Below are 23,500 nucleotides of genomic sequence, written 5' to 3' on the forward strand. Positions count from 1 at the left end.
AGTGGGTTTTTTATGATCTTAATCTATCATCAGTCCTGGCTGTTATGGAGACTGCGTAAAAAAGGCACAGGCAGGTTGGCAGGAAGGGATGGTATCCTTGAATGTGCTTGAGGCAGAATTATCTTCCCCTCATGCCAAATGACTACTCTGCTAATCAAGGCTCTTCACCAATGCAGAAGCACAATCTCTTAACTATGGGTGACACTTTTCAGCTACAAACATCTCAATCTCGTACAGTGGTTTAATACAATTTTTTTTGTGGAGAGTTAAAAGGATAGGTAAAAGCTTCTGGAAAAAAAAATAAAGAAAGACATGCAGTGTTACTTTTTGTGAGGGGGACCATTGCCCTTAGGACAGGTCTGTACAGTATACAAACTATCAAGCCACTAGTTTGTGTACTATGGTGACCTCCAAGCTACTGTACAACTATTCCTGCAATACTAGCTGGGCAGCAAAATTCCTTTTATTGGGCCTTTGATGCCTGGTGGAGCCATGTTTGGTTTGGTGGGTCACAAGGCATGTGGGTCTGTGACTTAAATTTTGCTTTGTTTGCAATATTCATTTATGTTTGGCCCCATAGAACCCAGGAAAAATTACAATAACACATAACAAGAGATTGTTTCGAAAATCCATTTCGCTTCCTAGGTGGTGTGTGAATGGCTGCTAAACTCAAAGGGAACACAGAAAGTCTCAAGTTGTGACAGATGATGTCATACTCCTTTGCTAATTAGAAGGTTCCAGGGCTTCAACCCTGCAAGCTCTGGCTTCACTATACCACTCTTCACCATTATATCTGGGTTATAGAGATTTTGTAAACTTTTTGATACAAAGAAATCCTGAAAGAGCTGAGATTATACAGGTGACAGTGGCATGGTAAATGCATGGTAAAGACAATAATGGCATTGTAGCAGCATTTGAAAAATCCCAGCATCATTACCATTTTTACACTTTGTTTCTCTTCATGGTCACCGAGGTTTCCAGGTAATGCACAATAGGTAAAAACAGTTTAAAATTATATATTAAAATAGAATAAATGGTTTTTTAAAAGCCCCACAATAAAACCATTCCATGTTGGTAGAAATACAGGGTAATAAACAATAACAACAAAAAAAAATGCCTATATAAATAAATATATGAAGAAATAAAAATATATTATAAATATGTAAATAATCTATAATACCATACCATGTTGGTAGAGTGTAATGGTTTGAATGTTGGATTATGATTCTGGTTGTCAGGGTTCAAATCCCTGCTCGGGCATGGGAACTCACTGGGCAACCTTGGGCAAGTAACATTCTCTCACCTTCAGAGGAAGGCAAAGGCAAACCTCCTCTGAGCAAAGCTTGCCAAGAAAACCTCATTACAGATTCAATGATGGTCACCAGAAGTCAGAAATGACAAACAACAACAACAACAACAATCAATAATCCCCAAAGCCAACACTGAAACTGGCTTTAAGGCTCAAAGGCCAGGTAGTGTTGGACACTTGCCAGTTGCTCAATAGGGATGAAGCCAGCCTGATTTCATTTGGCAGGGAGTTTCACAAGTGGGGTGTCGCTACAGAGAAAGCTCAGTCTTGTGTGCTCTCCAACTTATTTATTCATTCAACTATTCTTGTTGTTATTGTTGCTAATTGCCTTCGAGTCTACCTGGACTCATTGCAATCCTGTGAATGAGACATCTCCAAGACTCCCTAAAAAGGCAATGCAATTTTAGGCTGCATCAATAAAAGTATACTGTCTAGATCAAGGGAAGTAATAGTGTCACAGTATTCTGCTTTGGTCAGGCAGGACTATTGTGTCCAGTTCTGGGCACCACAGTTCAAAAAGGATGTTGAGAAACTGGAGCATGTCCAAAGGAGGGCAACTAAAATGGTGAAGAATCTGGAAACTATGTCATGTGACTTAGGGAGCTAGGTATGTTTAGTCTAGAGAAGAGAAGGTTAAGAGGTGATATGATAGCCCTATTTAAACATTTGAAGGGATATCATATAGGGAGCAAGCTTGTTTTGTGCTGCTCCAGAGAACAGGATCCGGAACAATGGATGGAAACTACAGGAAAAGAGATTCCACCTCAACATTAGGAGGAACTTCCTGACAGTGAGGGCTATTCGACAGTGGAACACACTTCCTTGAAGTGTAGTGGAGTCTCCTTTTTTGGAGTTCTTTAAACAGAGGCTGGATGTCAGGGGTGCTTTGATTGTGAGTTCCTGCATGGCAAGGGGTTCAATTGGATGCCCCTTGTGGTCTCTTCCAACTCTATGATTCTATGATTTGATTTCTTGACTCTGCAGTCTGTTCTGATCAATGTTTGATGCAATGTATGGGAAATCTTTATTTCAAAGGCTTTCATGGCCGACATCCATAGGTTTTTGTGGGTTTTTCGGGCTATGTGGCCATGTTCTCGAAGAACATGGCCACATAGCCCAAAAAACCCACAAAAAACAATCTTTATTTCAATTTCCTCTTTAGCTACGTTGAATTTTTGTAAATTCTGTGTGGTCATTATCTTTGTTTTCAGTAAACCTGCCTTTTCACTTTCCTGTTTAACTTTCCTTAGTAATTGTTCCAAATTTATGATGTTTTTCGCTAGTAGTATAGTGTCATCTGCATATCTTAGATTGTTGATATTTCTTCCTCTTATCTTAACATCTCCTTCTTCTGAATCTAAACATGCTCTTTTTATGATGTTTTCTGCATAAAATGTGAACAAGTAGAGTGATAGAATGCATCTTTACCTGAACCCTTTGCCAGTTAGGAACCATTCTGTTTCTTCATCTTTTGTTCTAACAGTAGCCTCTTGTCCTAAGTACAGATTTATCATCAACACTATCAAATGTAGTGGCACTCCCATTTCTTTAAGAGTATTTCATAGCTTTTAATTATCAATGCAGCCAAAGGCTTTGCTATAATCTATAAAGCACATATTAATTTTCGTCTGGAATTCCTTGGTGTGCTCCATTATCCATCATATGTTTGTTATGTGGTCCCTAGTGCCTCTTCCTTTCTTGAACCCCGCTTACACCTCTGTGATTTCTCTCTCCATATATGATTGGAGCCTATGCTGCAGAATTTTAAGCATAATTTTGCTTACATGGGAAATTAATGCTATGATCTATAGTTGCTGTAGTTTTTGTGTCTCCATTTTTTGTGGATGGGGATATATATTGATCATTTCCAATCTGTTGGCCACTGTTTTGTTTTCCATATTTGTCACCATATTTTAGTTAACATTAGAATTGATTTTGTCTTTATGGGTTGTAGCACTTTAATTGGAATATTGTCGATTCCTGGAGATTTGTTCTCTCCAATTTTTCTTATTGCAGCTTCTACATCTCTTTCTAAAATGTGGGGTTCATCTTTGTATGGCTGTTCATGCCATATGTTATTCATTTTTTCATCTCTTTTATATTGCTCTTTTGTATTCCTTACCTACTCTATGTCAAAAGATCTCAGGCAGCATACTACAATCAGTGCAAACAAATTAAAAAATCAAGGCAATAAAATAATTTGAATATGCTATAAACTTATTAAATATGATTAACAAGTTAAAAAGGTTTAAAATAATGTTGAGATAAAACAGTGAGGACCAGAGGCTTAAACAAAGCAGCCATGTTGTTTATTTGGTGCCTAAATGAAACTAGTGTTGGTGCCAGGCAGGCCTCTAAGAGCAGAGCATTCACAATTGGGATGACAGGACTGTGAAGGTCCTCTCCCATATCTTTATACAATATATTAATGTGACTGGTGGGAAACAGAAAAGGTCCTCAGCAAGCCTCAGTCCTTATCAAGTCACATATAGGGTGAGGCACTCTCCATTGAAGTTCCAAGCCATTTAGTGCTTTAAATGTAATCACAGGCCCTTGAATTCAGACCGGAAGCATACTGGCAGTCGAATACCCTCCAACATTTTACAGATGAAAGTCATAGTATGTATGTAGTGAAATAACATTAGTGTGTATTCAATATGGCAAAATATATTAATACAGAAGAAAACACAAGCTAGCAGAGGCTGCAGCAGTTTACTTTGGCCTTAGACTACTAGAAAAGGCTTGATTCTGTCCCTTCTCTACCCTTCCTTTGCTCAGTTAATTGAGTGCAAATTGCTTTGCACTTTGAACTCAGCTTGGAGCAATTGAATTAAGATGAGGACGAAGGTGGGGGGAAAGGAAAGAGGAGGAGAGAGAAACTGGTACATTTTAAAAGAAGCTGAAAAAGTGGGATGACAGAAGATTAATCAGGACTGTCCCTGCAAAATTGGGACAGTTGGAGGGTATGGTAGCCAGTCATCCTAGCTTCACAGTGTTGTGGAACATACAACCTGGCCTCTGTTGAGGATCTCAAATTTTGAAAGGCTCATATGTAAGGAGGTGATCTTTCAGATATTCTGGTCTCTGGCTGCTTCGGATTTTGTAGGTGAAAGCTGGCACCTTGAGTTGAGCTTGGAAACAAATTGGAACCTAGTGCATTCAGTACAAGCCTAGCAATATATGATTCCTTAGCATATATCAAACTAGACTAACCATATCTCAGGACCTGGTCCTAAGTCTCCAGTTTTCACGAGTCATCTCTGGGTGGGACAGTTTTGTAGGACTCAACTCCAGGCAAAAGGAAAAGACTGTATCCAGTGTGAAGTCGAAGGCTTTCATAGCCGGCATCCATGTTTTTTGTGGGTTTTTCGAGCTATGTGGCCATGTTCTAGAAAATTTTCTTCCTGGCGTTTCGCCAGCATCTGTGGCTGGCATCTTATGATGCCAGCCACAGATGCTGGCGAAACGCCAGGAAGAAAATTTTCTGGAACATGGCCACATAGCCCGAAAAACCCACAAAAAACCATTGTATCCAGTCTTCATCTCAGTTAGCAGAGCAGCAGCCTGCAAAAATGTGTAAGGCTTAATTGATTTGTTGGTGCAATAGACTCAACAGGGGTGAATGGCTTTTTCCAAACAGGACTAAATGTTCTCTCTGTGTGTAGATGTGTGTGTGTGTGTGTGTGTGTGTGTGTGTGTGCATGCGCACACAGATGAATTTGAATGACAATTTGTGAGCAACTGTGGTTGGTATTTAATGCGCAACACTTAATGACATCACCAAGGGACCATCTCTACGTCTCAGGTTTTGGGACAATCCTGAGCCAGAGATCTTACATCAGACAACAGTCTGCTTGTTGCATTATATTGCAGCTGTAGCTTCCAAATATTCTTCAAGGAGGCACATTTGATGGGCCTTCTCACTGGCTGCTCCCAGGCTCAGGAATTCCCTGCCAAAGGAGGCCAGATTGGTTCCTCTTTGATATCTTTCTTTTGGCAGGCAAAGACATTATTTAGTCTGGCAGACTTTGGAATTTAAGCATGTTTGTTGCTGAAGGGGGCTTTAGCCGGTTGAATGCTGTTCATTTCTTTTTATTTATGTGTTCTTAATTGATTTCATTTACTTATTTTTATTTAATGTGCTTTTAAATCACCCTGTAACCAAAGATCTCCTGGTAGTGTAAAATCTGTTAAAAATATCAATTTTTTTAAAAAACAAAAATAAGAAAAGGCTAGCAAAGACATAGAACATAAAACCAAAATAAAACCAGCAGCACTGAGTAAAATGGTTCAGTAAAAAATAAATAAAATTAAAAATTAACAACCAGTAATAGGATAAATGCCAGTGTGATGTAGTGGTTTGAGGGTTGGACTGTGACTTTGGAGACCAGGGTTCAAATCCCTGCTCAGCCATGGAAAGCCACTGAGTGACCTTGGGCATGTCATACTTTCTCAGCCTCAGAAGAAGGCAAAGGCAAACCCCCTCTTGCCAAGAAAATCCTGTAATAGGTGAAGGCACACAATAACAAGAGTAGGATAAAAACCTAATGGTATGTAAATGCTCAAAATGAATTTTTAAGTGCTTTTAAAAAACTTTCTAACTGTGACTTTGTGTTAATTTGCTATTATTGCTATTAACAACTTTCACGGACATTTTAGTGGGGAAATGCCATATAAATTTAACAGACAAACAGACTCTTTGGGAGGCTGTATCCAGCCCAGATCTGCCATATGTGCTCAAGTGACAGCTGCTTCTCAATAGAGATCTCACACCCAAAATCTGGATTCATTTAGAAAATTACCACTTTGTTCCCACGCCAGTGATATCTTGCATGGAAAATCGCCCCTAGCTCAAGCCATCCTAGAACCCTAGGGCTTATGTGCCACAGCCAGGAAACACCTCTCAGCTTTCTTTCTAGATTCTTGCTTCTTATGTTCTTGTTTGTAGCAGTTTTTCAAATTGCATCTCTTTGAGTCAGAAAAATAAACAACTCAGACCTCCCCAAACTAAATGTACCATTTTGAGAAAAAACACATTAGCCTTAGGAAACTCTTGATTTCAATAAAGCGTACTTCTAAGTAATATTGTGAGCCTCTAGTCTGCCATGCAATATCAAAGGTGAATTAGATAAAGGGCTTCTTGAACCTGAGTCAAAATTTACACATCTGTGCTTGTTGACTGTACAGAATGTGCAAAGGGGAGACACATGTCTCTGAGCTGCCAGGAACACACACTGTGTAGGGCTACAGTACATCTTAGGTATGCATTTGGAGACAAAATGTGGCTCCCAATCACATCTTATATCAACCTTCCCTAGCTGGGTGCCCTTTAGATGTCCTGGACTATGATTCCCATTAGGCCCAGCTACCAGTGATGAAAGCTCATGGGAGCTAAAGTCAGCAACATCTTGTAAGGATGAGGTTGGGTACCCTGCCTTACATGAATGGGTATAAAAATATATCCATGTACCTAGTCAATTGGCTTTCAGGCTTTTAGAGGGTGATTTCATTCTCAGAGGTGTAGTTGAGTTAGTCTGTTACAGAAAAATTAATAAAGAGATTTGTGATGTTTTAAAGACCTAAAGACTCTTTACGTTTTTGGCATAGGCCAAATTAAACATTCTCTGCCTTTTCCCATGGTGACCAGACCAGACAACACATGGACAAAACCCTGGTTCTGCTCTGAACTCTATCTCTAGACAATGTTTAACCAGTTCAGCATCAAACCTGTATATTACTGCCTTACAGCGTGTTAAAATAAATCACCTTTTGCTTCATTTCAGTGCCAGATATCTGTTTACAACGTGTCTTGCTATGCTGCCTACTGCTGCTGGTGCAAGTTGCTCACTGTGATCAGGCGCCAGCCATGCAATCGATGTTGCATGCCTAGTTTTTCATTATATGCAAATTAGAAATCTTGGTTGAACACTGAGCAAGCAGGCAAAACAACGCAGAGTTTTTTAGCTGGCTTTGTTAAAAGTTGGTTAATAGATGAACAACTGCTTTAATTTAAACCATGGTTTCTGGATGCATATAACTATAAGCTGTGAATCAGGCAAGATGAATGAGAATCTGGCTTATTGCTCCACCAGACCATGCTTTGAGAGGTTTGCTCAGATTCCAGTGGCCATGCATGGTGTGCTAACTCATGGTTTAACATGTGTGAACCCTCCCTAACAGATTTATTGTAGTATGTGTTTTTGTTGCCAGCTTGAGTCCTCTTTCTGGAGTGTACAAGGAAATATATTACATGCATGTAATATATTACTTACAGGATGAGACAAAATGGTATCAAGTGGCAATGAAACGCAAAGAGCAAACTATACGAAGCTTGTATATAAATGTGAAGACACACCCAACTAAAGATGGTGGCAAATTTGGGTGTGCAACGCCGGTACCCTGGTGAGATCAAACTCTTCTACCCAAAAAGGCTCTGGTGCTGAATGTAAAGTTCAAAAAGGGGGAAGTTTAATTTAAAGAACAAAAATAAAGAGTTTTCTCCTCCCCAGCTCTAGATAAATGATACTTTACAGTTTGGCTTTCAGCAATCTTCCGGATGTCATCTCTCTGGGTTTGATCTCCTCACTCAATGGAGCTGGTGCAGGGTCTTTCAGCTCCTGAATTCTTTGACTTGATGTAGATAACTAAACTGGCTAACTTGTTCTTGGTAACTAATTTGGCTAAATAGTACCTGGTAACTGATTTGGCTAACGTGTAAGAAATGCCCTTTCCGGCTGTCTGGGCCTGTTTGCCACCAAAAGACAGCTCTCTGCCTGCTCACAGCAAAGACTGCTCCAAACTAAAAACCTCTAGCTACAGCAGAGCATGCTGGGAAAGGGCAAACCAAACCTGGAAAAATGCAGGGGATCCTACAGCTCCTCCCACAACTAATACAATGAATTTTCCTACACTAAAATATTCCATGGCCTGAACCAACATGAAAGAAAATGCAGGGGGAGATTCAAATAGTCCTGGCAAGACATCACAATAAAACTTATTTCAGTTCCAAAATATGTATGGCTTTTAGACACAGGCCTTTGTCGTCAAATCGTTACCTCTTAAAGCTTGTTCTTTTGGGTGGGAGTTGTTTGTGTTCTTAACAACTGGAGGATGGGTACTACCAGCAAATAACACCTTGCTATTGACCTTGCTATTCTAACCTGCTGTTTCAGGACGAGCATGAAGATCAGAATGAAATGCCAGAGGCCACAGTTCATATAAGGATTTTCTCGAAGCTTTATGTGTTAATGTTTTATGATGATATAAATCACTTTGGGAACATCTTGAGATGTGCCCAAGCTTGTGTTCTGTACTGTGCACATTGACCCAAAGCAAACTGTATTAATTCTTCAACTATCAAGTGGTTTCATTCTGAAGAATAACTTCTTGTGCTATGCCAGTATCTGTTGAACTGGTGTGTCTGTGCGAAGACTAATGCATGCAAAGTGGACAAATTCGACAACAAATCAGACAACAAATTATTGTCTGAATGGAGAAAAAAGTCCCTCAACAGCATTTACTTAGGTTGTGGCACATCCAAGGAACTGGGTGGCATGTTATTTTTCTTGTTTTGTTGCTACACTGTACCTACTAATTGGAGTTGAAATAGTTATTCACATTTTACTCTATTTGCTTTGAAATGTTACTTCTTTAAGGTCTTTAGCTTTTCATATGACCCTGGCTTCACAAACTCCCTTCTGAATCTTTTCCTTAAGGATCCTTCTCTCTTTCTTTCTGAGAAATTTAGCTAGAGACTTATTCATTAGATGCACTTATGAAATCTGTCAACATATTACTAATCTTGTATATATCTAAGATGTTGGAAAGGACATAATTAGTGATGCATCTGATGAAAGAGTATAAGTAAATCTCCTGACTCATTATGAGGAAAAGGGCTGGAATCTGAAAGGCAATTTTCCCATGCCAGGAACTTCATTAACCCAATATATGAACCGTGAGGAGAATTGTTTGGTTAAATAAATGACTTGTGCTAATCAATTCCATTCTTTTTAATGAAAATGTCTTCATTTGCTTGGAATTAGAGAGGATAGTCTACCAAGCAGGAGGTTTAACAATGAACACCTCCATTTTTTAAAGTGGAGAAACTTCTTTATTAAAAATGCCACCAAAACATAAAAATGCAAACAGAATTGTTAAAAGTTTGCATACAGCAATGTGTTTGGGGAGTGAAAATAGAGTGTTCTCTTTGAAGGAGAACAAAGGGCAAAAAATATGTGCGTTTAGGACTTAGTGTTGATTTATGGCTTTGTGTGCAAATTTTTGCCTCATTTCACAGGTATTTAATCTCATTTCATTCATTTATTTCTTAAATTAAGAGGCTCTACGTGGAATACTCAAAAGTTAAGTCAGAAAAGATATGGTACTTACTTGCTGTGCTGGGATAATCGCCTGAGTCTACAGGCTGATACTGAGATAGGAAGCAATACATTATGGCCTCAGTCCAACATCCTCTCAGCATAGCTTAAATATCCGCTGATTCTTATATCCTCCTCAACTTACTGAAAAGCCCCTAAAGCCCCATATGGCCATTCCATGGTTTGTGGTTAGGAGGAAGGCACAGAAAAGTGTCTGGCTATGTCCCCGTAGCCAGATGCAAAATGATCACGGTAGTGATGTCATTTTGCATCTTGCTATAGGACTGTAGCCGGATGCTTCTCTGATCCTGCCTCAGTTGACTTGCCACAGAGCATGGAATGGCCATGCGGGGAGCCTTCAGGTGATTTTTTTGTAAGTTGTGGGGAGGGCTTTAGGGATTTCGGAGGGAGAAAGGGAATTCCAACCCCTGCAGCACCCCAAAAAGGACATCCACACATGTAAGAGTAACTTGCACATGTGTATATCCCTAACAGAGTTGTAGCCTACATGTAATAACTTTACCTGTAACATATTACTTTTTGAGGTAAAAAGGACATAATATCTTGCCCTTGCCCTTCCTGGCTGACCATTCAGGGAGGAGATGCTATAAAAATTTCTTTACATTGTATAGTTCAGGGGTAGGCAACCTTTTTGAGCCGGGGGCCGGGTTGCTGTCCCTCAGACAACTGGGGGGCCGAAGCCAATAAATAAATAATTAAATAATTTTTTAAAAAATTAAATACATAAATACATAATAAAAAATAATTCCTACATACACTGCACACATCATATTTTGAAGTAAAAAACAAAATGGGAACATATACAATATTTAAATTGAAGAACAATTTCCCGGCCTCTGTGGAGGCTTCGGTCTTCAGAGGCCGGGAAGGAGGGAGGAGGCCGCCCAAGATTGTGGTGATCGCCTTCCCGGCCTCTGTGGAGGCTTGGGCCTTCACAGAGGCTGGGAAGGAGGGAGGAGGCCGCCCATGATCGTGGCGATTGTCACGATCGCGGGCGTCCCCCACGCCCTTTCCCAGCCTCTGTGGAGGCTTCAGCCTTGACAGAGGCCGGGAAGGAGGGAGGAGGCCGCCCATGATCGTTGCGATCGTCGTGATCGCGGGTGCCCCCCGCGCCCTTTCCCAGCCTCTGTGGAGGCTTTGGCCTTCACAGAGGCCGGGAAGGAGGGAGGAGGCTGCCTTTCGCGGGTGGCAATCGGCGGCAGGCCCAGGCTGGGGCCGGTCCCTAGGCCTCGGCGGGCTGTATGTGGCCTGCGGGCCGTAGGTTGCCGACCCCTGGTATAGTTAATGCATCTCTCTGGGAGGGGATATTTCCATCAGCCTTGAAACAGACAATAGTGAAACCACTTTTAAAGAAACCCTCTCTAGATCCCCTGCAGATGTGTAATTATAGACCAGTCTCTTTACTACCATTCTTGGGCAAGGTGATTGAGAGAACAATCGCCTTTCAGCTCCAAGCTGTCTTGGATGAAACCGATTATCTAGACCCATTTCAAACTGGCTTTAGAGCGTGATACAGAGTTGAGACTGCCATGGTCACCTTAGTCGATGATCTTCGTCTGGGCATTGACAGGGGAAGTGTGAGCCTGCTGGTGCTCTTGGACATCTCAGCGGCCTTCGATACCATTGACCATGGTATCCTTCTGGAACGCCTGAGAGAGTTGGGTATTGGGGGCACTGTGCTTCAGTGGTTCCGGTCCTACCTCTCTGGTAGATTCTAGATGGTGAGGCTGGGGGACAGCTGCTCTTGCAAAAGAGAGTTGACATCTGGCGTCCCCCAAGGCGCCATTCTGTCCCCCATGCTATTTAACATTTACATGAAGCCACTGGGACAGATCATCCAGAGATATGGAGCGCGGTGTTATCAGTATGCTGATGACACCTAGATCTATCTCTCCATGTTTCCGACTGGTACAGTAACTAAGGATGGCGTCTCTCCTTTGGATGCCTGCCTGGAGTCAGTAATGGGATGGATGAGGGAAAACAAACTCAAGTTGAATCCGGGGAAAACAGAGGTACTCGTGATAGATACCCCAGGCCCAGGCAGGGAAATTTGTCATCCAGTCCTGGACGGGGTCACACTTCCCCTAAAGGACAAAGTCCTCAGTTTGGGAGTACTCCTGGATTCATCGCTGCAGTTATCATCTCAAGTGGATGCGATGGTCAGGAGTGCTTGGTACCAGCGTCGGCTGATACGCCAACTGCGTCCCTGTATGGACCAAAAGGACCTTGAAACTGTAGTACATGCACTGGTAACCTCTCGCTTGGTCTTCTGTAATGCGCTCTACATGGGGCTACCTTTGTACCAGGTTCAGAAGCTTCAGCTAGTTCAAAATGCTGCAGCCAGACTGGTTGCTGGAACTTCCAGGTCAGACCATATAACACCGGTACTAAGATCTCTACACTGGCTGCCTATTAGCTTCCGGGCTCAATAGAAAGTGTTGGTTATTACCTATAAAGCCCTATATGGCTTGGGCCCGGGTTACTTGAGGGAACACCTCTCCCCATATAGTCCGTCCCGCACTCTCAGAACATCAGGAAAAAATTTATTAGTACACCCTAAGGTGAGACTAACAGCAACCCACCAGAGAGCATTTTCATCAGCAGCACCAATGTACTGTAATAAACTTCCAGAAGAGCTTTGTACGACCCCCACATTGGACGCCTTCAAAAAGGCTTTAAAGACCCATCTCTTCTGATTAGCATTTCCTTTGGACTCCTCATAGAGATTGTCTCCCCTGATACAAATGGTTAACTACAATTGATAGATTCCTTGCTTGTCTTATTGCTTGTTTTATTGATGTTTTGATTTTTATTGGTTTTTATTGATAGATACATTGAGAGGTTGTTTTTATGATGTGTAAATTTTAAATGATTTTGTGAACCGCTTTGATTGCCTCGGAAGAGCAGTATATAAATAAAGCATATTATTATTATTGTTATTATTATTATTATTTATTTGCAAAATTATTTTGCAAAACGTCATAATAAAAGATAAGTTAATTTCTTTGGAGTATAACAATGTTTTTGTTTTTGCCAACCCACCTTTTTTCCTATACATAAAAATTGACCAGACTGGGAACTGAATCTTATTTCAATGGGAGAGCACCTCCTATTTCACTCAAGAACAGCAAGCTAATCTAGGAGGGTGCAAAGCTGTATAAATCATATACAGCTCTGCATTTCAGTACCTCATCACTGCTGCCTACCTTCCAGCATCAGCACCAGAGGTAGCCAGATCATTGTGCCTAATTATAGAGCTGGGCTCACTTTCTCATTCATTGAATCTGTAAAAGTATATACTGCATTATTGAGCCATGGTCACTCCTTACTCACTAAGCACCGAAGTCAAGTTATTCATTTAACTCACTGCCATATATTTTTTCAAAAGAAATAAAGACAACTGCTGAATCTCATCTACTTCAAGTTTCAGTTTTTCTTCTGTTTTCTTCACAGAGTAATGGGATTTCCCCCCTTTTTATTGTATTGTATATATTTTAATAGCCTAGCTTTCTCCGTAAGCAGGAGCCAAGGCAGCTTCCAAACATTTAAAAATAGGATGCAGCATAAAAAATTATTTATACAAAAGTTACAAAAAACTCACAAATAAATGGCAGTTTAGTTTAAAATACTCAAGGTTAAAACAATATAATATGCAATTTAAACATAGTAAAAAAGATAAAAATAGATTAAAGGCTCTTTTACCATATAAATTATAAGTCAGTGGCCTGCCTAAATAAAATGGCTGTTTGTGAAAGGAAAGGAGGGAGAGGACCAACCAACCAAACTGATGTCATCATGTTGAGCTACTGAAAAGGCTCTCCCGTGTTTTCACCAAATGTGCATGTGATGGTGGGACCAAGAGAAAGTCTTGCCTCAAAGTTCCTAAAAACTTGAGCAGGCTCATATAGGCCTTTTAAAGAACATTTTCTGTCCCACTTCCATATTCCAAGAAAACAACATTGCAAGACCCACAGACACTCTTTCACAAGTCTGATCAAGGACTGCTACTTGTTAAGTTCATGGTAAAGGTGAAATTCTAACTATGAGCTTCTTGAGTTGCAACTCCTTTTCATACAGCCTTTCTAGCTCCCTTTCCTTCTCATTTTGTCCCTGCTTTGTTATAGTCAGAGTGCTCCAACACTCTTCAACACTCCCCACTGAGGAACAAATATTTACTTAAGGACTGAGAAGTGGCTTCAGAAGCAAGGAAGACATGAAACTATGTGGTACAGAGTGACTCTGTAACACTCATGATGAATCTTGTAGGCTACCTGGGACATTTCACCTACTTTTCTCCTCCATGGTAGGTTAGAGCTGAAGCTAATCCAGGCAGAAGTATATTACTGAGGTCAATAATTTTCTCTTTTCATCAGGCCTTTCCTTCAAGTAGCTCAGCTAAGTACACAGATGAGCATATCCAATTTTATCCTCACAACAAACCTGTGAGCAGAGCTTAGACAAGTTACTCTGGTGGCAGGACTGTAACTCTGATAATTCCACATCCAGCTTGGACAGTAATAAGTGCATAGATTTCAGCCATGCATATATCCAAGTACAGACCAATTCAGAGCCCAGGAAAGTTACTTTTTTTAACTACAGCTTCCAAAATAATCTATGACAGCAAGATGATTCTGAGAGTTGTAGTCCAAAGGAGTAACTTTTTCCAGAGAAGCCTGAGAAGTAGGTTTGGCTTCGAGACTATGACTAGCCCAAAGTCACCCAATGAATTTCATTGTTAAGTAATAATAGTAGCAATACTAAATACATAATGATGATTACTTGGGCTCTCTATGATTGTATTGACTCTTCAAAGCATTCCATAGGCATTATGACACAGTAGGGGAAATGCAGCACCTAATGGGTAAAAAGGTAGTACAAGGGATACCTGGCCAATCTAAATGAATTCAAGTCTCCAGGGCCAGATGAACTATATCCCAAGATATTAAAAGAACTGGCAAATATAATCTCAGATTCATTGTCAATAATCTTTGAGGATTCCTGGAGCACAGGGGAAGTCCCAGCAGACTGGAGGAGGGTAAATGTTCTACCCATTATCAAAAAGAAAAAAAAGACCCAAACAATTACTACCCAATTATCCTGACATCAATATCAAGAAAGATTCTAGAACAGATAATAAACAGATGGTCTGTAAGCGTTCAGAAAGGATTGCTGTAATCACTAAAAGTCAACATGGGTTTCTCTAAGCAAGTCATGCCAGACTAATCTTATCTCTTTTGAAGAAAAAAAATAGCTTAGTAGATGAAGGAAATGCTATGGATATAGCATATCTTGATTTCAGTAAGGCCTTTGACAAGGTTCCCCTATTATATTCTTGCAAAAGAGGTAGTAAATGTGGGCTAGACAATGCAATAGGTGGATTTGTAGTTAGTTGAATAGTTGAACCCAAAGGGTGCTTGCTGATGGCTCCTCTTCATCCTGGAAAGAAGTGACCATTGGAGTGCCACAGAGTTCTGTCATAGGCCCAGGGCTATTCAAACTTTTATCAGTGATTTGGATGATAGAATACAATGACTTTGCATGATCTTGAAATTAATTGGAAACATTAGTGGCTTTTACATTAGATGTATCTTAAACTTTAGAAAGTTTTGTGTAGGAGTTATTCACCCTAGAAATATAGCACTTATTCATTTTTGTTGTTGTTGTGTGCCTTCAAGTCATTTCTGATTTATAGCAACCCTATGGGGGACCTATCATGGGGTTTGCTTGGCAAGATTTGTTCAGAGGTTTGCCATTGTCTTCTCCTGAGGCTGAGAGCATGTGTCTTGCCCAAGGTCACTCAGTGGGTTTCATGGTTGAGCTGGGAATCAAACCCTGGTCTCTAGAGTTGTAGTTGAACTCTTAAACCTCTATGCTGTGATGGCTGTCTTTTATTACTTACTAATGCTTTATCCTCACAACATCTCTATAAGATATGTCAAACTGAAAAAGAGAGAGGCTGACTGCCTCCCTCCTGGTCACTCACTAGTCCACCCTTCTAACCATCTTGGTCAGACCCTGGATTCATCTCTCTCTTCCCTAAATCTCGGGGATTCTGCTGATTCAGCAATGTCTTTATTTAACTCCACTCTTTCCTCGACTCTTGACCCTTTTGCCCCTGCCTCTGTACGCACTTCTTCCTCTAAAACTAGGCCTCAGCCCTGGCTTACTCCCATCGTTAGGTTTCTCCGGTCCTGCTCTAGAGTGGCTGAACGTCTTTGGAGAAAGTCCAAACAGCGGCCTGATTTTATCCATTTCAAATTTGTTCTTTCTTCCTTCTCACGTGCCCTCTCTATGGCAAAACAGAATTATTACAAATCATTGATCTCTACCAATGAGAGGCACCTGCAGCGTTTGTTCTCCACCTTCAACTCTTTGCTTAAACCTCCCTCTCCTCCTGTCTCTTCATCATTCTCTCCTAATGACTTTGCTAATTATTTCATCTCTAAGATCACCACTATTCGCTCTGAGATAGTCCCTCCCGATTCTTCTTCTGCTCATAATCTTCTATCGCCCTCGCCTAACAAATTTTCTGCGTTTCCTCCTGCTTCTTTGGATGAACTCTCTACACTTCTTAACTCTTGCAAACCTGCAACTTGTTCTCTTGACCCAATTCCTACTCGACTTCTAATCTCTATAGCTCCTTCTTTTCTGCCCTCGCTTCTCCATATTTTCAATCTCTCTCTCTCTATAGGCTCCTTCCCTTCGGACTTCAAACATGCTCTCATTTCCCCTATTCTGAAAAAACCTTCTCTTGACCCCTCCTCTCTGTCTAGCTATTGTCCGATTTCTCTTCTTCCCTTTCTTTCTAAGGTTTTGGAACGGGTTGTTTATTCTCGCTGTCTTGAGTTTCTTGAAGCCAACTCCATTCTCGATCCCTATCAGTCTGGCTTCCGCCCACGGCATTCTACAGAGACAGCCCTCACCAAGATCTCAAACGATCTTTTACTGGCCAAGGCAAATGGCCTTTACTCTGTTGTCATCCTTCTTGATCTTTCTGCAGCCTTTGACACTGTTGATCACTCTCTTCTAGTTAATATACTTTCTGACCTTGGGTTCTCAGACTCTGTTCTCGACTGGTTTCGATCTTATTTGTCTGGCAGATCTTTTGCAGTGGTTACTGGCGGTCAGACTTCTTCTCCTGTTCTCTTATCTGTTGGAGTTCCCCAGGGCTCTGTTCTGGGTTCCCTTCTGTTTTCTCTCTACACACTGTCCTTAGGTAAACTCATTAGCTCTTTTGGTTTTTCCTATCATCTGTATGCTGATGACACCCAGTTGTATCTTTCCACCCCCGACCTTTCTCCAAGGCTTGAACAGCAAGTTTCATCATGTCTCACAGCTGTCTCGCAGTGGATGCGCCATCGGCGTTTGAAGCTCAACATGTCCAAGACGGAGCTTCTTGTCTTTCCTCTTAAGCCCACCCTTCAACTCTCCTTTTCTGTCTCTGTGGACAACATTTCTATTCAACCAGTCCAGCAAGTCTGCAGTCTTGGTTTCATCTTTGATTCTTCTCTGTCGTGTATCCCTCAGATCCAAACCACAGCCAAGGCTTGTAGATTCTTTTTGTACAATATTGCCAAAATCCGACCATATCTCTCCGCCTCTACTGCCAAGATCCTGGTCCATGCCCTAGTGGTCTCACGACTTGATTACTGTAACATCCTCCTGGCTAGGCTTCCTCTTTCTCACCTCCGTCCTTTAATCTCTGTCCAGTATTCAGCTGCACACATTATCACATCCGCCCACCGCTCTGACCACATGTCTCCTGTGTTGGCATCCCTTCACTGGCTCCCCCTCCCTTTCCGTATTCAGTACAAGCTCCTGCTGTCAACGTTTAAAGCCTTCCATGGGCTGGCCCCTCCTTACTTATCAGACCTTCTTTCTCCTCACCTTCCCACTAGGGCCCTCCGTTCTGGTAGTCAAGATCTGCTGTCCCAGCCCAGGATTTCCTCTGCCCCATCTCGGATTCGCCCCTTTTCACTCGCTGCCCCTCACTCCTGGAACCTTCTTCCCCCACGAGCAAGAGCCATCACTTCTTTAACCAGCTTCAAAACAGAGTTGAAGACCATCCTGTTCAGAGAAGCGTTCCCAGGCATTGCATAATTGTCGCTTGCTATTTGATGTTCTTTTGATGCCTGTTTTATCGAACCATTTCCTGTATTGCTATGTACTTTATATGTATTAGCCTACTAGCCCCACCACCTTTCCCTTCTCCTTTTATGTCGTGTCTCTTTAGATTGTAAGCCTGAGGGCAGGGAACCGTCTAATTAAAAAGATTGTATGTACAGCGCTGTGTAAATTTACAGCGCTTTATAAATAAAGGCTAATAATAATAATAATAACCACAGGTGGGTAGGAGGTCACTCAGAGAGATAGATGAACGTCCCCTGGCACCTCCAAAGATTCTTCTCATACAACCCTTGCTTTTATTGCTTTCATGTCTATCTCCTCCAGAGACTACAATGGCATACATGATCCTGTCCTTAGATTCCCAATAGACCTGGGGAATCCTGAGTGATGTAGTCCAAAAGGGATACTATTTCCAAACTCAGTGTAGCTGAGCCAGCACCCCTTACTCTACCTGCAGGTTCTGTTGTAACATCCCCTTTCCCTCTGGGTTGGCAATTGGGAGGGACAGTCTTGTACTCTGTTGGAAGGTTAGATCTTTGTAGTTGCTGACTCCTATTTTATAGCTTCTTTGCAGTTAAAATTAACAACAAAAAGCTTTAGTGGTGAGTTTGCTTGTACACTCTTATTTAGTTCCTGTATTATCAAGTGAAAACATTTTAAAGCAATTTGAAGGCAGGATAGCCTGCTCAGACTGCATTTCATGGGATACATTTTGTGTTGTGAAATATGAAACTGCCCGTGCCTTTTCCCCTTTGGTGATGGGCACACCCACTGGGTGAAACTAGCCTGTTGAAAGTTTCTTCTTCTTATACACCCCTGTTAATTTATGCAGCTGATTCATCAAGCAGTATTGCTGGTTCGGCTGTTGGGAGCTTTTGTAATCTTGTCCTGCTCTTCCTTGCAGCCATCCCAAACTTCTTGTTTTCCTCCCTTGTTCAAAGATTTGTGGTTGCCAATGTACAGAAGACAATACAATGACGAGAGCATGTTGCATCAAATAATATAAGGGGAACAGGATGCAAAAGGATACCTAGACCTTGATATGATGCCATTGAAGGTCAAAAAGCATGTTTGTGAAAAATTGGAATGGGTTTATGGAACAGTTTATACATTCATTAAAAAACAACAACAAAGTGCATATATCCAACTGTTCTGATTTGGCAGGGACAATCCTGATTAAACCTCTGTCATCCCATTCCCCCCCCCCCCCCAGCTGCTTTTAAAATGTTATGGCTTGTCTCTCCTCCTCCCACTTTCTCCCTTTGTCCTCAGTTTCTTTCAGTTGCTGCAAACAGAGTTCCAAGTGCAAAAGTAGTTTGCATTCAATTAAGTCAGCAGAGGAGAGGAAAGAAGGCAGAATCTTGCCTTTCCAAGTAGTCTAAGGCAAAAGCAAATTGCTGCAGCATCTCCTACCTTGTGTGTTCTTCCTCATTAATACCTTTTGCCATCTTGACCACATGTGTCCTGAAATGATGGAGGGTATGAAGTGTTGAACAATTTTTTTAGAATGTACCATTTAAGCTTGCAGACATAACAGGCTGTATACCTCCCACAGGGAAAAAAGTAGTCTCCCCATAGAAAAATTGGCATACTGAGGAGAAGGACCAGTTTGTCATTCATCAATCTTCCATGCATTTTTTCATGTATCAGTTTTCCTCCCTTTCTTTCAAAAACCAGATCCCTTCTATCTGCAGCCTGAAAGTTGTACAAAGCTTCGCCATATGATTATCCTGACTGTAGGAGATGGGTGTATTGAAGAAAGTACAAGGTGAATTCAGGTTTAGGCAAAGGGCTAAATCAGTCTATAAGAAGCAGTATTTGTTTCTGTCTTTGGCTGAGGATCAAGGCATTTTTAAAGTAACAGTTGTGTGTCCAAATGGACACTGAACCCTGTTTTTTGGAGACCCAATGGTGACAAATAGACACATACAATTTATTAAGTGAACTGCATAATTTTGACCCATGTTTTAATGTCTTCAAGCTAAAAATAAAAATAATCCCTAATATATATCTTTTGTCACCTCAGATCAGTTGTAGCTCATTTTGTTAACGTTTGATAAAAGAGTTTTATTTTATTTTTCTTTTAATTAAAGTATTTTGTGGTAGTGGACAGGATTGTAATTAAAAAATAGAGCATTAATATATAAAAATGAATTGGTAGCTATGTATTGTCTCATCCACAGGGTCACCATAAGTCAAGGTTGACTTGAGGGTAGTTAACAAATTGGTTTCATGGGGCCAGTGAGGTGTAGTGGTTCGAGCATTGGACTATAACTCCGAAGATCAGGGCTCAAATTCCCACTCAACCTTTAGCCACTGAGTACTGTGGCTAGTTTTGTTTTGCAAATTGTCTTTGAGTCGATTTCCACTCATGGTGACCCTGTGGATGAGACCTCTCTGCTCAGGTCCTACAGGCTCAGGCCTGTGTCCTCCCTCATTGAGTCTAACTATCTGGCATGTGGTCTTCCTCCCTTTCTACTGCCTTCCACATGTCCTAGCATCATTGTCTTTTCTAAAGATTAATTTTTCCTTATGATGTGGCCAAAGTACAATAGCCTCAATTTAGTCATCTTGGCTACCAGAGGGAGTTCAGGCTTGGCCTTTCTCTAGGGCCTATTTGCTTGTCTTCTTGGCCGTCCACGGTATTAACTTAATCTGCAGGGCCACAGTTGTCCACACTGGGTTTATTGGGACAGGGATGGGCTGACCAGAATGCCCAAGTCCAGGTATTCTGTTTAGTTCTGTGAGCACTTCTATTATATTTATGACATTTGGGAAATATAGGAAATAGAGGTGCTACTATGTGAGAAAGAGTGGGGAATGATTTCTGTAACTTGTCTAGAAAGGCATCTATCTTTATAGTAATAAGTAATTTATGCTTGTGTGCTTCATTAACAATTATCGATATCTTTCTACTGAGCATGTGAAGTATTGGCAGTCATGAGGGAAGAGTTCTTTGGGATTAAATTTACTAAAAATTGTTAATTTGTGCCAGAAAGTGAAGGCAGAGTGTTCATTCTTTTACAGGAACTGGATATTTATTATTATTTATGATGTTGGAATTGGAACGCTGGTGATAAAATTAATATGTCTCACTTATTAAACATTCTCAGTTTGAAACATCTCTGTATTTGCATTAGTACTCCAGTTCTAAACAGTTTCCCCCAAAAGTTAACTCTCACAATATTGATGGCAAAAATATCTTTTAGAATCACAGTCTTAAAATCTAATTTAAAGTTATTTTTATTTATTTTTTCTTTTGCATCCCTAATACTGCTAAAAATAATAGGAATGCTTTTCATTTCTTAAAAAAGTATATGTGACATCGCAAAAACAATAATGGATAGTACATTAATTAAAATCAAAGAATAAATAGACACAAATATATGGTAGCAGTGAGAAACTTCAGTGATTTCAATTTCTATCTAATAATCTTAACTCATATAATAAGATTAGGACAGTGTTGATATTTTGCTTATGATTTGATTGAAAAAGTTTTAGTTGTAGCATCTACAATCCTTAAAATTTGTTTTACTTCAAATTCCATGCAAAATGGAACCAAATGAGCAATAAAAGCTCAGAGTTTACTGTCGGTCCCAAATCTGCATGAAAATGTTCACGAGTATCAGTTTAAGGGTAAACATCTAGCAATGTTTTAAATGTACAGAGGGGAAAAAATTAAAAGTGTTTTTTCAGAAGGTGACCAAAGTAGTTGATGGGCTTATCTAAAACCTTCATAGAGTCTTTGTTTTGGTCTTATTGAAAGATATTCTTATTGATTCTGTAATCAAATTTGCAGATTTGCATACCAAAACAGATGCAGATACGTTGAATTATAACATAGTTTTTCAAAAGATTGACATTGTTGTTGATCATCTTCTAAGGGACAGGCAACGTGTAACTCTTCATATATTGTTGAATTGCAGCTCTCATCATCCCTGGCCATTGGCCTTCCTAGCTGGGACTGATAGCAGTTGGACACCTAGAGGGACACACATTCCCCATCACAGCTATAAGTGAACACAAATAGTAATGTTTGCCATCAGGGTTAATTGGAATTTTTGTCCTCTCAGTCTTATGGAAGAAGATGTTGTATAGAGGAAAATTCTGATTATGTCATGTATTTTTAAAGGTATTTGTACTTATTTGAACATAGTGTAGTGAAAGAGGAATCACATACATGTCCAAATTAAATTATTGTTCCTTGTTGTGTTGTTATTTACTGTCAGATGGGTTTTAAATTATGGCAACTCTATGAGCTCTAGTCATCAATAATAGCTCTGCTCAGGTATTGCAAGCTCATGCCTGTGGCTTCCTTGTTGTGTCAGTCCATCTGTAATGCAGTCTTCTGCTTTTCCTATGCCTTGTAGTTTACCAAGCATTATTGTCTTTTCCAGTGAGTAATGTCATGATATTTCCTGGGACGTTCAAGCTTGATTTGCCTTCAGACCATTTATTTATCTTTTTAGCATTCAATAGTATCCATAGATGTTTCCTCTTGCAACTCACTACAAAAGAACTTCTTAGTGTCAGCTTTCTTCACTATTCAGCATTCACAGCCATACTGTACATAGAAATCAGAAATGCTATGATATGATCCTGACTTCAGTACTCATTGATATGTATATACACTTGAGAATCTTACATAGTTCTTTCATAACGGCCCTTCCATGTCCTTGTATTCTTCTGACTTCTTTACTACAATCTCCAGTCTTCACATGTATATTCTTTGTTCCAGTCTTGCCTATCATGGAGATGTTGAGGGACTGAAAGCATGGCATTTGGCAGGTGTGGACCTGTATCAGTCTGGCTATGATGGGAACACTCCATCTGAAGTAGTAAGTATAGTTATTGTAATATGTCTGCGATATTGCACTGGGACAGTGAATCTACTCCACAGAATAGATTCAGCACCTCGGATAGCTCCTTTAAAATTCAGAATAAAATTTAGAGCTGATGTACCACTGAACTGATGTTGAAGCTTGCAGCAGCACTTACTCTCACTCCACATTCACCCAGCATTATAAGTACAGTACAGTAGAAACCCTGTATCTGCAGGACTGGTAACTACAGTTTCACTTACCCACATCCAGAAAAAAACACATGTTTCTATACATCTAGAGGTTCTCCAGTGTGACTCTATGGTCAATGCCCACTAGAAAAATGATTTTTGCTAGCCATGGCGAGTCTGGAAATATATCCTCTACAGATACAGGGCTGTACTGTATAACAAAAAGGGACTATTTTGCTGGGCTAATCTGGACCATGCTCTCTCAGCTATATCCTTTCCCTGTTATAGTTAAATTTGTTGTTGTTGTGTGCTTTCACATTGCTTCTGACTTATGGTCATCTTAAGGTGAACCTGTCACAGGATTTTCTCGGCAAAAATTACTCAGAGGACATTTGCCTTTGCTTTCATCTGAGGCTGGGAGAATGTGACTTACCCAAGGTCACCCAATGGCTTTCCATGGCCGAGGAGGAATTTGAACCCTGGTCTCCAGAGTCATAGTCCAGCACTCAAACCAGCACATCAAGCTGGCTCTCATAGTTAAAATTAGAGGTGGGGAAATTGCAGCCTGCGGTTTGTATGTGGCTCCAGTGCTCCACTTTTGTGCCTCTGAAGTCCCCTACCCATCCTGTTATCCCAAAAAGTGGGGGTACTTGGGGT

At 40.7% G+C, this 23,500-nt stretch overlaps 1 protein-coding gene across 2 annotated transcripts in view; it reads left to right on the forward strand.

Annotated features, from left to right (window-relative positions):
- LOC149315163 (60 kDa lysophospholipase-like) overlaps positions 1 to 23,500 on the forward strand; it is a 108,425-nt gene that overhangs the window by 76,136 nt on the left and 8,789 nt on the right. Inside the window, exon 14 of one of the 2 annotated variants that reach the window (XM_089522651.1) lies at positions 22,571 to 22,670. The exons of the other annotated variant lie outside the window; for it this stretch is intronic. Coding sequence (XP_089378777.1) covers positions 22,571 to 22,670 — 100 coding nt within the window. The remainder of the gene's footprint in view (positions 1 to 22,570; positions 22,671 to 23,500) is intronic. 2 annotated transcript variants of the gene reach the window in all.

This window comes from Sceloporus occidentalis, unplaced genomic scaffold (assembly GCF_023333645.1).
Source record: "Sceloporus occidentalis isolate IW3139 unplaced genomic scaffold, rSceOcc1.0.p SCAF_4, whole genome shotgun sequence".
Lineage (NCBI taxonomy): Eukaryota > Metazoa > Chordata > Lepidosauria > Squamata > Phrynosomatidae > Sceloporus > Sceloporus occidentalis.